This window comes from Dromiciops gliroides, chromosome 3 (assembly GCF_019393635.1).
Source record: "Dromiciops gliroides isolate mDroGli1 chromosome 3, mDroGli1.pri, whole genome shotgun sequence".
In the NCBI taxonomy this organism is placed as follows: domain Eukaryota; kingdom Metazoa; phylum Chordata; class Mammalia; order Microbiotheria; family Microbiotheriidae; genus Dromiciops; species Dromiciops gliroides.
In genome coordinates, this window is record NC_057863.1 from 458102925 (window position 1) to 458118077 (window position 15153).

Sequence of the window (15153 nt, forward strand, 5' to 3'; positions counted from 1 at the left end):
TTTAAAAAGAGAGGCCTAACTAAACGAAAAAGTATTATCTGAAGATTTTTGGTTACATTAAGTGAAATCTCTCCTAGTCAGTCATAGTTAGGTGAATTTAACAATTTTAATCTTTCTTCAGAATCTCTTGGACTGCGAAGTAAAGTATTGAGGAAAATTGAAGAGCTGAAAGTAAAAGTGAAATCCCTTTCTTCTGGAATTCCAGATGAATTCCTATGTCCAATAACTAGGGAACTAATGAAAGAGCCTGTCATCGCATCTGGTATGTATAGAAACACCACCAAATTTTTCAAAAAATATTAAATGAATAATAGAAAGTATTAATTGAAGTATGCTTAAATGTGAAAAATGTTTAATGTCCCTCCTTTTTTCTGTTTAGAATTTTATTTTCCAAATTACATGTAAAAACAAATTTTGACATCAAATTTTTAAAACTTTATGTTCCAACTTCTCTTCCTCCCTCTCTCTCCAACCCCCACCCCCAAGAACTCAAGCAATTCAATATAAGTTATACATGAGTAGTCATGCAAAACATCTCCACATTAGCCAGGTTGTTAGAGAAAACAGACAAAAACAAAACTTCAGATTAGGGAACTATCAAAAAAAATTATGCTTCAACCTGTTTTCACATACCATCAGTTCTTTCTCGGTAGATGGATTGCAATTTTCATAAGTCTTTCAGAGTTATGTTGGATCATTGCATTGCTGAAAATAACCATGTCCTTCCCAGCAGATCATCTTACACTATTGCTATTATTTTGTACGCAGTACATTTCACTCTGCTTCAGTTCATGTAGGTCTTTCCAGGTTTTTCTGGTAGCATCCTGTTCATCATATATATATATTTTCTTCACGATAGCCCAGCAAGGTAAGTACCATACATTTTGCCATTATAATCAATCATCATAACTGTTTCCTTCCATCCTATTCCCTTCCCATGATATTTACTCTATTTTCTATCTTCTTTTACCCTATTCCTCCTTAAAAGTGTTTTGCTTCTGACTACCCCCTCTGCTGCTCTTTTTTTTTTTTTTTTTTTTTTTTTTTTTTTTTTTTTTGCGGGGCAATGGGGGTTAAGTGACTTGCCCGGGGTCACACAGCCAGTAAGTATCAAGTGTCTGAGGCCGGATTTGAACTCAGGTACTCCTGAATCCAGGGCCGGTGCTTTATCCACTGTGCCACCTAGCCGCCCCCCTCTGCTGCTCTTTCACCCTTCCCTCTTTATCTCCTTCCTCTCCTACTTTCCTGCAGGGTTAGATAGATTATTCCACCCAATTGGATGTGTATGTTATTCCTTCCTTGAGCCAACTCTGATGAGATTAAGGTCTTTGAGCTAATTCTGATGTGAATAAGGCTCCTTCATTTCCCTATACCTCCCCCATCTCTCCCCCCACTCCATACGCCCTTTCCTGTTTCTTTTATGTGAAATTTCACCCCTTTCTGCCACTCCCCTATCCCTTCCCCCAGTATATTCCTCTCCCTGCTCAATTTTATCCCAAAGATATAATCATGGGTCAGCTGGGTGACACAGTGGACAAAGCACCCACCCTGGATCCAGGAGCACCCGAGTCCATATTTGGCCTCGGATGCAAGATACTCATTAACCCCGACCACCCCATCCACACACCCTCCCCCCCCAAAAAAAAGAGAAACAAAAAAAATGCTTTACAGGTATCATCCTTTTATAATCATTTCCCACCTGTGCCCTCTGTCTAAATTTATTCCTATCATCTGCCCTAATGCTCATAAGGCTCTTATGATTTAGACATATCATCTTCCCATGTAGAAATGTAAACAGTTTAACTTTTTTTTTTAACAAGGCAATAGGGGTTAAGTGACTTGCTCCGGGTCACACAGCTAGTAAGTTTCCAGTGTCTGAGGCTGGATTTGAACCTCAGGTTCTCTCTGAATCCAGGGCGGTGGTTTATCCACTGCCACCCCCCCCCTAGCTACCCTACAGTTTAACTTTTTTAACCCCTCTCATGATTTCTTTTCCCTGATTATCTCTTCTATGCTTCTCTAGGGTCTGCATTTAAAGTCAAATTTTCTATTCAGTTCAGGTCCTTTTCATCACAAACTATCTGAACGTCCTCTTTTTCATTGAAGTCTCCTTTTCCCCCCTGGAAAGATTATAATCAGTTTTGCTGGGTAGGTGATTTTTGATTGTAGACCCCAATTCTTTTGCCCTCTGTAATATACTATTTCATTCCCTCCACTATTTTAATGTAGACGCTGTTAGATCCTGTGCTGTTCTTACCTGTGGCTCACCCAGTATTTAAATTGCTTCTTTCTGGCTGCCTTGCCACTATTTTCTCTTTGACCTGGGAGCTCTGGAATTTGACTATAATATTCCTGGAAGTTTTCCTTTTGGGATCTCTTTCAAGAGGTGATCTGTGGATTCTTTCTATTTTACCTTCTGCTTCTAGAATATTAGGGCAATTTTCCCTGACAATTTTTTGGAAGATGATGTCTAAGCTCTTTCCTTGATCATGGTTTTCAGGTAGTCCAATAATTTTCAGCTTATTCTCCTGGATCTATTTTCCAGATCAGGAGTTTTTCCAAGAAGATATTTCACAATGTCCCCTATTTTTTCATTCATTTGGATTTGCTTTATTGTGTCTTGGTTTCTCATAAATTCTCTAGCTTCCATTTATTCAATCCTAATTCTTAGGCAATTATTTTTATCAGAGAGCTTTTCTATTTGGCTTTTCAAGCTGTTGATTTTTTTCTCATGTCTTTCCTGCATCACCCTCATTTTTCTTTCCATTTTTTCCTCTACCTCTCTGACCTTATCTTCAAAGTCCTTTTTGAGCACCTCTATGGCCTGAGACCAATTCATATTTTTCTTGGAAGCTTTATATATAGGAGCCCTGATGTTGCTATCCTCTTCTGAAGATGCACCTCTATCTTTTCTGTCACCAAAGAAGCTTTCTATGGTTCACAACTTTCTCTGCCTGTTCATCCTGCCCATCTTTCACTTGACTTTTAACTGCTTCTTAGTGTGGGCTTCTGCTTCCAGGATATACTGTCCCAAGCTTCAGGGGGTTCCAGGTGTTATGATTCAATGAGGAGCAGTTGCTTCACTCACCTGGCCCTTTCTCTGGTCTGTAGATGACCCCAGGCCAACTTGCCAATCAACCAGGTAGCAAAACTTTATGTTCTGTGGTTGCTAGCTCCAACAAGCCTGCACCCCTTCCCCACCTGGGTCGCCACTGCTCAAGGTTTCTTCCTGGTTCCCTGCTGGGGTAAGACATCCAAATCCCCCCTTCGGTCCTGCATAAACCCCCACAGACTCCCCCCCCACCCAGCTACCCGTTCAGCCCTCTCACCAGACTGTGAACTTAGTTCCAGAAGATGCCGGCACTGCAGCTGATTTGGAGGCTAGGAGTAAATTTCTCCGTGCAGCCTTCCTGGGGCTGTATCTGTGTAGGTGCAATCATGGGGCTGGACTCTACTCCCAGCCTGGCTCCTGAACTTCCAAGGTGTCTTTGGCTGGGAAATTATTTTGGCCTTCTTTTTGTGGTTTCTGCTGCTCTAGGAGTTATTTTCTGGCTGTATTTTAGAGGGGTTTTTTTGGAGTAAATGTGTCAGGAAGTTTGAGCATTTACTGCCTTTCCTCTGCCATCTTGGCTCCCTAATGTCCCTTCTTTAGAGAGGTTGCTTTGCTAAAAAACACCATGATTTAAACCATTTGGAGGAATTTTTTTAAGCCATTTTCTTTCCAGGAGATTTCTGTTAACTTTATGCTTGTATAATCTATGTAAGTCATTATTCATAGGATTACAAATAATTGAACATTGGGCTTCTTTGGGAAGCAAAATGCAAAATTTTATGTTTGCATAGTAATGAATTCATTTAAATGTGATAATCATTGAGTTACCAGATTGTGAATACTGAATGTTTTTATTAAGTTTTAAACAGATTTCTCATAAATTATCACAGTTGCATGATAGTTGCGCTCAACTAACCAAAATTTTAAATTTTTTATTCTTTAAAAGAAATTAGTATCAAATTATACTTTTAAACTTTTATAAGAATATATTGAATTTGATTAAATATATTTAAAAGTCAGATTTTTAAAGTCAGTAATACTATTTTTTGAATACGAATTAATTTGATGTGATCATTTTGGAGTTTTTCCTGTATTTTTCTTGAACACTTATATAATTTACTTGGTGAAAACCAGGAAATCCTATTCTGTTTTGGTATATCCTTCCACATACATGGGGTATCTTTGTGACAGAGATTGGGGTGCTTGACTTGGGACAGGAAGACCTCAGCTGGACATCTTGGAATATTCCCTCAGTCATTACACTCTCTTGTCCCCGTTTTCTCATTGGTAAAATGAGAATGATAATATACAATAATAATTTTATATATACGTATATACATTGAGAGAGAGTAATACTCTCCCTTTTAGAGTTGTGAGGATCAATTGAGGTCACATATTTAAAATGTTTTGCAGCCTTTAAAATGCTATACAAACCATAGTTATAATATGCACAATCTGGTATTAGAGTGATATTTGTTGGAAAAAATTATATGTATTTGATAACATGAGCCTGATTCCCATGTTATTGTATTTAAGGTTAGCTACATGGTAATAACAGCTCATATATATATATATATATATATATATATATATATATATATATAGTTTTAAGGTTTGAAAACCTTATAAGGTATGCTTTACCTGAAGGAACTTGGAATGATCCTCAAACAACTCTTAGAGAGATACTGTAATATCCCCAATTTTACCTGTGAAGTAACTAAAACTTATAGAAGTAAAATCCTTTGTCCAAAAGTCACAGCTAGCAAAATGTTAGAGGCAGTATTTCAATGCAAGGCTTCCTGATGCCAAGGAAAGCACTCTGTTATCCACCTTGCCTTTCTACAAGGGAGCTATCTGGGCTTGAATGTAACTAAAATGTTATGCAACAGGGTGAGAGGGAAAAAGCAAAGGAAAGGAATAAACATTTAGATAGTGCCTACTGTGTGTCAGGCACTATGCTAAAGCAATTTTTATTAATATTATCTCATTTGATCTCACAGTAACCCTACAAAGTAAATGCTATTAATGTCCCCATTTTACAATTGAGGAAACTGAGACAAACACAAATTAAGTTGCTTGCCTAGCATCTCACAGCAAGTAAGTACATGAGGCCAGATTTGAGCTAAGGTCTTCCTAATGCTCAGCCCGGTGCTCTTGTGCCACCAGTTGTCTGTTTTTAAATAGCTTTGCCTATTTTGAAAACTTTTTTCTTTTCCTCCAAACATACTGTAATAAAGAGCACATCAGTATAGCTAAGAAGAGTGTCATCCTTGTTTTTGACTTTTCAGTTGTAGAGGATGTGCCCAGCACCAAACCTGAGTCTGAATATGAATTTTTCTGTACTGATGAGAAGTTTCTTCTGTTATTTATGATAGATTTTTAAGGAGTAGAGTTCTCTTGGCAAAGTTAACTCTTGTCTAACTATGAACTTGTCTTTTCCTGTGTAATGATTGGAATGACGCCACCTACTGGAGACGTACTATAGGAAAGTTCTGCCATGAAGTGAAGTCTTTTCTTTGGCATTAGGAAGTGACGTTGGCTGGTGGGAGGAGGAAGGGGAAACCGGGCGCTCTGTCTTGCTCTTTTTCCTTTGGACTCTGGTGGAGAGCGGAGCTAGAAATGTGCTCTCCCTTTAATAGATAGATGAATGTAGGCCTTTCTCTCTCTCTTTACCAAATTCTTATTCTCCTTAATAAATGCTTAAAAGCCTAACTCTTGATAAAGCTTATAATTTATTGGCAACCACTCATTAGATATTTTAGACAGACTAGCTAGAATTTAACCTTTAACACCTGGTATTCACTGAGTTAACCCCATCTTCATAATGTTCATCATACTTTTTATTCCTTAAGGTTATACAACATTGCCCATGAAGTTCATTGCTAAGCTATATTTCTAGACATTAGTAGGCGAGCTTGAAGAGTGTATAGGTGTCTGGGAAAGTAAAGCTCACCAAAAGGAATAGATTCTTGATTCTCTAGCAACTTTGAATGCTTTTCTCTTTTTTTCATAAAAGGGTTTTATTATTTTCTAGTTACATGTAGAGATAGTTTTCAACATGTTTTTATAAGATTTCTAGTTTCAAATTTTTCTTCCTCCCTCCCCACTCCCCAAGACAGCAAACAATCTGATATAGGTTATATATGTACAATCACATTAAACATATTTCTGCATTAGTCATGCTGTGAAAGAAGAATCAGAGCAAAAAGGAAAAACAAAAAAAAAATAGAAATAGTATGGTTCAATCTGCATCTAGATTCCATAGTTCTTTTTTCTGGATTTGGAGAGCATTTTCCATCATGAGTCCTTTGGAAGTATTTCTGAAAAGAGTCAAGTCTATCACAGTTGATCAACACACAATGTTGTTGATCTGTGTACAATGTTCTCCTGGTTCTGCTCATCTCACTCAGTATCAGTTCATGTAATTCCTTCCAGGTTTCTCTGAAATCTGCCTGCTCATCATTTCTTATAGCACAATAGTATTCCATTATATTCATATACCACAACTTGTTCAGCCAATTGAATGCTTTTCTTAATGGAAATGATTTTCTTAAAGAAAGGTCAGCCAGATGAGATATGCCTGAAAGGCAGGGCTCCCCAGAGGTAGAAGGGCTGCCTCTCTTTCATCAAAACAATTACTTTCCCTTTGTAGGGAATCTTGGCCCTGGGTTAGTATTAGAAATCTTTGTTACTTGTGGGCAGCCTCCCAAGAGACGTAGAGGACTATAGAAGTAGGAAGTAGAGTGGTCTTGACAATTTGTAGGCTTGGGTATGAATGAATGCTTTTTGTCTTTTGGGGTTTGAGGTCTAGTTAAATGAAGCTAGTTTTATATTTGATGATATGATAGTCTTGATTCTTGTATGGGACCTTTTTTTCCACTTTTTTTGGAAGGGAGACCTAGACTAGAGCCAAATTCTGATGTTGTTAGGGGAAACCCTGGATAGGAGCACAAAAGAAAGAATGATATATTAAAAACAAAACCGAAGCCCAAGATTGAGTATAGTCTATGCTAACCCATCGACTTTTGGGCCACTTAGTATCACCTACCAAGATGAAAGTGATCTTTCTTCAGTTTATTCTTGTTTGGGTTTTTTGGGGGGGGGGGGCAATGAAGGTTAAGTGACTTGCCCAGGGTCACACAGCTAGTGTCAAGTGTCTGAGGCCGGATTTGAACTCAGATCATCCTGAATCTAGGGCTGTGGTGCTTTCTTTATCTACTACCCCACCTAACTGCCCCCTCTTCAGTTTATTCTTAACATTTTGTCTTCTCCTTCACTTGTAACTAGCTCACTATTCAGGGATTATATTTCTAAGTATGTATATCCCCCCCCCCAACCCCAACATTAGACTGTAAATTCCTAGAGTGTGATATATGTTACTCTTTCTTTGTATATACAGTACCTAATATAATGTCATAGGACAGCAGTAAGCACTAAATTTTCAAGAATTTTTTTTTTCAAAGATAAAGATTTCATCCTCCAGAATGCTGCTTAAAAATACTTGTTATTGTGTAGAGCATACTTCAACTATTACCAATCTGCCATCTTGTAGTTCAGTTAGTTTCTCTTGTGCAGTTTATTGTTTTGTAAATATTTTTAGTCTAGTAAATATATATGGTACCTTTTTTATAATCTACAATTTCCCTAAATCTAAGATTTTTTGTTTGCTTAATAAATTAGTATAACAGCATATTTACCTTCCCGGAAAGTAGTGAAAATAAGAAATAAAACTTCTTCTTAATGATGTGCATAACATATTTCATGAGAAATACGTTATTGTGATTGTTTACCTTTGTGGAAATTTGATTAAATTCAGCTAAACTGCATTTATACTAAATTATCAATGCATCCATAATTTTTTTTGAGGAACTGAGTCCAAGACTCTTAAATCAGATTATTGATCGTAATTTCCTAGCTAGGCACAGAACTATTCTTACTTATTTGTACATGAAAGACTGTGGTCGCAGCCTGATAGCTCTAATGATTTCATGGATAGCTTTGTGACCACCCTTGGTAAAAACTGTTTTTAAAGCTTATATTGCAATGTGATGGGAATAATCTGCTGAAAATCCCGCTTTTTTCATTTAGCAAGGGCACTGACTTTTTCCAAAAGAAAGTGTTTGTTTTCCCACTGTATAACTTCTAATTCTATATTGTGGTGCTCTACGTTATTGTCTACTCTAAAACTTCATATTCATATGGGAGTGATCTTGAGAGCTCAGAAACTATTATACTATGTAGCAGGTCCTCCCTAAGTAAAAGACCTTTAAATATAGGCCAAGGGATGGAATATTGCTGAAAGAATAGACTTAGCTACATTTTAAGAATCTCATCACCAGAAGACTGGCAGTACCAACTCATGAAATCATTTATAAGACATGGAGTAGTTGTGATCTGTGTAAATGGAAGGAGTTCTACTCTGAAAATCAAAGATATATTGAAGTATTTTTAATGCTATGCAAGATGCTAATTTTCTATTTGTCTAAACAACTGCTAAAATAATATTTCCTTAGTTTAAGTTGGTACCAGGTGCTAGGTTACCCAGTAATGCCCATAGGTAATTAATTTTAAAGCATTTATTAGATGAAAAAGACAAATTTTAAGGGTATTTATATTAAAATAATTTATGATATGCAGTATCCTCTAGTATTTTTCTAACACTTGGCCTGAGCTCAGTTTTGACTTTTTTTGGGGGGGGGCAGTGGGGGTTAAGTGACTTGCCCAAGGTCACACAGCTAGTAAGTGTCAAGTGTCTGAGGCCGGATTTGAACTCAGGAACTCCTGAATCCAGGGCCAATGCTTATCCACTGCACACCTAGCCACCACTTCAGCTCGACTTTTTACCTAGCCAATGAGGAGTCTCTCAAATAAAACTGAGAAAATTAACAAAGCAACAAGAAAAAAGCACCCTCCATACTCAGTGAATTCTTGTACTATTATGGAGTTGGCTTTGCTTTATGAACAGTTGTGCCCTCAAACTAGGCTAAAAAGCAAAACTCTCCTTTCAGTTTGCCAGTTTACATTTTTGGGGGGGAGGGTGGGGCAGTGAGTGTTAAGTGACTTGTCCAGGGTCACACAGCTAGCGTCAAGAGTCTGAGGCTGGATTGAATCAGGTCCCTCCTGATCCAGGGCCAGTGCTTTACCCACTGTACCACATGCAGAAATGTCCACATAGTAACAACACACAAAACTGGAGGCCGTTTTACAAAAAGCTAAACTCTAAGGTTAGCTACAAGTTGGTTCCTTTTTGTTAGAGGTGATCCATTTCATATTATGTTTATTTCTCACCGAGATTTAGTGATTCCCATTCTCTTCTGGAAGAAAGTATTCATTATATACCCGAATGAAATTTCTAAATATACACAGGCCTTTGGACCCTTTCGGTTCTTAATTATGAACTACAATTTTTCTAGCATATTTTTTGTCATTCTCTCTTATATACAACTTCCTGTTGAGTCACTGCGTTTCAATCTATATATTGATTGGGTTTGAAGATCTTGTGGAGTTTTGATAGATTTCCTGTTACCACTTTTATCCTCTACCGTATCTTGGTGCAAAGGCTGAAGTTATCATAAATGGTGGTCTTTTTATTTGCTAGGTAGATAGATATGAGTCCTCATAAACTATGATAGGTCACTGTGTACTATATTAGAGGATTACTTCAAAGAGCCTACTGAAAAATATTTGACACCTTCATCTCATCACTCAACCATGTGAGAGTACACATATCAAAGTGGTCTGATGGCAGACTGACCAGAATAGCAAATGTTGCATTTGCTACTCCCGAAGCACCTTAACAAAAAATTGTTTAACCATGTGAGATTAAACAAGAACATAAGAAGGTAGTATTGTTGTAGTTAAACAGTAATCCATGGGGGAAGCTAGGTGGCACAGTGGAATAAGACACCAGCCCTGGATTCAGGAGAATCTGAGTTCAAATCCAGCCTCAGACACTTGACACTTACTAGCCGTGTGACCCTGGGCACGTCACTTAACCCTCATTGCCCTGCCCCCCCCCCCCAAAAAAAGTAAAAAACAGTAATCCAACTGAAGCAGTTTCTTCTACCAAGATGATGCCCTGGCCAGTAAGATAGTAGTAATCTCCCTATCTTGTTTGACCTTCCAAAGAGACCATAGTGGGTCATAATCCATAAAACTGCTTCACGTTTAGCTTTTTAAGGCCAATGGTAGGTTGCCATTCTAGTTTCATGGAGGGTAACTTCACACTTCATGAAGAGGTAATAGAGCATAGACATGTCTTTGCACTTGGTTTTGTTTTTTGTTTTTTGTTTTTTTAGTAAGGCAGTTGGGGTTAAGTGACTTGCCCAGGGTTACACAGCTAGTAAGTGTTAAGTGTCTGAGGCCGGATTGAACTCAGGTACTCCTGAATCCAGGGCCGGTGCTTTATCCACTGTGCCACCTAGCTGCCCCTGCACTTGTTTAACACATTAACACTTTCTTATCTCTGTTATCTATCGCTTGTTTCTTTGACTAATCAGTGAGGCTTAAGAGAAGCCTGCTTCTCCTCTTCTCTACTACATAAAGTTGCAAACCCTAGATAAATTTAAAACTGCCTAATGTAACTATTCTAAAAGGAAATCACTTAAACATAAGTGGTAAAAGGAATCCCACAGAGGGGGTTATAATACTACTAATAAAGTCATCTGAATGGCTTCATTGCTGTAAGTGCTATGATTGTTCAATGTTTTTACACTGGACTGGTCATCAGAAGCTTAAAGGTACGGTCTTATGATTGTGGATGACTTGTATAAGCCAGCTGTTATGTTTTCTGCTCAGTGAAGCAATACTAGACCATCATATTTTATAAACACAATGGAAGAATGAAATGATAGAAAGAAACAAAAGGCATTGTATTAATGAGAAGTCAATGAGCTCCAAAACTTCTCACCTTTTAAAACCTTTTCAGAATTCTGTTTAGTTATATAGACTGAAAATTATAAAAACACAAATTGCTGTTACTATAATTCCCAGTTTGACTCTTTCTCTCTTGCATGTAGATATGAACTTTAAAACATGTTTACGTGTTTTTATTATGAAATAAGAAACTATTGGATCTAGAGGTAAAGTCTCAATTTACAAATAATAACTAACATTTATATAGTGCTTACTATTTATTGGCACTTTATAATCATTATCTCATTTAATGCTTACAACAAGTACCTGCAAAGTAGGTACTTTTGTTATCCTAATTTTCCAGATAAGGAAATTTAGGCAAACAGGGATTAAATGATTTACCCAGGGCCACATAGCTAGTGAGTATCTGAGGATAGATTTGAGTTGAGGTCTTCCTGATTTTAGGCCCTAGCTGCCACAATAAAGTAAGGAGGGTTGGCAGATGGTCTGGGGGGTCACTGGTCCCTTTCAACTCTAATTATACTGTACTAGGACGATGGATGGTTCCTTGTTGACCTAGTTGGACTGCATGAAGACCAATGAGCAGGCAGTGGACATGGAAGCTCACCACATATGCATGCCAATACCCTATTCAAGGAACTATAGGAAGTAAATTAAAGAAGAACTTTGCAGAGAGAGAAAACAGAAAAGCAAAATGGAAGTTTGAAGGGCATAAATTCATTATATTTCATTCACTCAAAAATATGTATTTGTTCCAACATGAAAGGCTCTGTATTTGCTTTGTAAATCCTATGGAGAGATTTGGCACTCATGTTATTGAGTTTAAAGTTCTTTTTCAGATAATATAACTGGTAACTATTTGTACAAAAGGCAGCCTGACGTCATGGACAGAGAGATGGCCTCAGAGTTAGGAATACCTTTGGGTCTTCCCTCTGGAACATCTGGCTGTACAATACAAGGCAAGTGTATCTCAGTGACATAGACAACTCCTTAAGATCCTAACTTGCACAAGAACTCCAGCTATGCTTTGATAAAAGTTTCTTTACCAGAATTTACCTACTTCAGTGAAATCATAAATCCAGGCAAACAAAAACACAGAACTTTTCTCTTCTCCCCTGCATTGTTCCCAACATTTTTAATATGCTCGAAACTGCATTATCTAGGTTACTATGAGGTCAAGGTTTATCCAAGCCATTTTAAGCATAAGTGCAAACTGACTTTTGGTTAAAAAAAAAAAAAGCATTTATTAACTACCTGCTGTGTTCTAGGCACTGTATTAGGTGCTGGACATACAGTAACAAAAATAAAACAGTGCCTACCCTCAAAGAGCATTTTATCAATAGAGACACTCTCTCCCTCTCTCTCTCTGTCTTTGTTTTGGTGCTGCAGTTGGTTTTCATACTATAGTATTTCCCCTTGAACTCCCTTGAACCATCTTTTAAAAAAATATTTTGATGTTGTTCATTGTTGTTTCTCATTGATTTCCAAATATATCCTTTCCCAACAAGCTTTCAAGGGGAGGGGGTAGGAATCAGTTTATCAAAACCAATGAACACATTGACCATATCTGATAGTGTAGTCAATATATTTATGCTAGTGGTCTCCCACTCTTGAAATGAAGGGAAGGAGTTGCATGTCTCCAACTCTTCTCTGGAACCAACATTGGTTTTAAAATTATACATCATTCATTTCATTTTTTTGTTAACAAAGCTTTTGGTTATAATTTTGTTGTTACCTTCATTTATATTGCCAGTTTCATATATATTTCTTTCCTGGTTCTGCTTTATCAGTTCTTCAAGTCTTCCCATGCTTTTCTGAAATCTTCCTTTTTGTTATTCCTTATAACAAAAGTAGTATTTTATTACTTATGTACCACAATTTTAGTTATTCTTTGTCTATTCTATATCTTGTTCCAAATCCTTGCTTCCACACACACACAAAAATTGTCCTACTATGCATGTTTTAGTATTTACAAGATGATACTTTCTATATTTGATCTCTTGGGAATATGCCTGCCAGGTGATATCACTAGATCAAAGTGAGGTTTTTTGTTTTTTCCCCCCATTGATCTTTTTTTAATCATAAAAGTATTTCATTATTTTCAGTTACATGTAAGCTAGTTCTCAACATTTGTTTTCATTTTGATTTTTAGTTCCAAATTTTTCTCCTTCCTCCCCACCCAAGACAGAAGCAATCTGATATGTTATATATGTATGATCACATTAAACATATTTCTGCATTAGTCATGTTGTGAAGAAAAATCTGAACAAAGGGAAAAATCCTCAAAAATGAAAAACAAAAGTAAAAACAATATGGTTCAATCTGCATTCAGAAGCCATAGTTCTTTTTTCTGGATATGGAGAACATTTTCCATCATGAGTTCTTTGGAATTGTCTTAGATCATTGCACTGCTGAGAAGAGCTAAGTCTATCACAGTTGATCATCACACAATATTGCTGTTACTGTGTACAATGTTCTCCTGGTTCTGCTCACTTCACTCAGCATCAGTCCACTTAAATCCTTCCAGGTTTTCTGAAATCTGCCTGCTCATTTTTTATGGTACAGTGGTATTCCATCACATTCCACATTATATACCACAGCTTGTTCAGCCATTCCCCAGTTGATGGCCATTCTCTTGATTTCCAGTTCTTTGCCACCACAAAGAGAGCTGCTTAAAGTACATGTGGGTCCTTTTCCCTTTTTTATGATCTCTTTGGAATATAGACCTAGCAGTGGTATTAGTGGGTCAAAGGGTTTGCACAGTCCCATTGCCCTTTGAGCATAGTTCCAAATTGCTCTCTAGAATGGTGCTCAAAATTTATTTATTTATTTATTTATTTATTTTAGTGAGGCAATTGGGGTTAAGTGACTTGCCCAGGGTCACATAGCTAGTAAGTGATAAGTGTCTGAGGCCGGGATTTGAACTCAGGTACTCCTGAATCCAGGGCCGGTGCTCTATCCACTGCGCCACGTAGCTGCCCCTCAAAATTTTTTAAAGACAATTCCAAATTGGTTTCTGAAATGGTTGGATCAGTTACTAACTCAGCAGTCAGTGTATTTTAGTGTCCCTGTCTTCCCACAACCATGCCCATATTATCCATTTCAGTCTTTAGTCACTGTCGGGAGAGAGATGAACTTCAGAATTGTTTTGATTTGCATCTTGTTATGGGTGATTTGAAAACAGTCTTTCATTCTAGTTAATAGTATACTTTTTTTCAAAATTCATTCATATCATTTGACCACTTAGCTATTAGAGAATTATTCAGAATATATAATTGTATTAGTTATACAATGATATAGAATGTCTCCAAATCTTAGTGCTTAGGGCTAGGATACTCACACTTAAAACTGAAGTAAGACTTTTGTGGGGACACCTGTATATCTTAGCTATCAGACTCCTATCAGAGATATGTTGCAATGTGGTATTTTTTTCCTCTCCCCTGACACTTCCTCTTATTCTAATTGCATTGATTTTAAGGTTTGTACAAAAGCTTTTCACTTTAATGTAACTGAATTATCTATTTTATCTTTTGTAATTTCTATCACTTCTACCACTTTTTGGTTAAGAATTTTCCTTTACATGTATCAAATCTATAGTTATCATTCCACTTTCATCCTGCTTTTTTAAAAAAATAATAAACATTTTAATTTAAGTTTTGAGTTCAAAATTCTATTCCTCCTTTCCTCCCTCCTTCCCCACACCCCTCCTGAGGCAGTAAGCAATTAGATATAGGTTATACATATGCAGTATGTAAAACATTACCATATTAGTTGTTTTGTATAAAATGACTGGAATAAAATTTAAAAATGAAAGAAAGTGAAAATAGCATGCTTCAGTCTGTGTTCAATCAATATCAGTTCTTTCTTTGGAGGTAGAGAGTATGCCTTATCATTAGGCCTTTGAGATATGTCTTAGACCATAGTGTTGCTTAGAATAGTTAAGTCATTTGTCACTGTGCACCCCATTCTCTTGATTCTGCTCACTTTGCTATACATGTTTATATGCCTTTCCAGTGCTTTCTGAAATTGTCCTGTTTGTCATTTCTTATAGCACAATAATATTCCATCACAATCATATACCACAGTTTATATATGTAATAATTGGAATGACGCCACCTACTGGAGACTTGCTGTGGAGAGCTCCACCATGAGGAAAATGCCTCAGAGGCATTGTGGCTTTTCCTTGGCGTCAGGAAATGATGTTTGCTCATGGGTGCTGTCTATCA

At 37.1% G+C, this 15153-nt stretch overlaps 1 protein-coding gene across 2 annotated transcripts in view; it reads left to right on the forward strand.

Moving 5' to 3' along the window:
* Positions 1-15153, forward strand: part of WDSUB1 (WD repeat, sterile alpha motif and U-box domain containing 1) — a 47708-nt gene that overhangs the window by 23427 nt on the left and 9128 nt on the right. For both annotated transcript variants that reach the window (XM_043995673.1, XM_043995674.1), the window contains exon 8: positions 122-262. In XM_043995673.1, coding sequence (XP_043851608.1) covers positions 122-262 — 141 coding nt within the window. The remainder of the gene's footprint in view (positions 1-121; positions 263-15153) is intronic.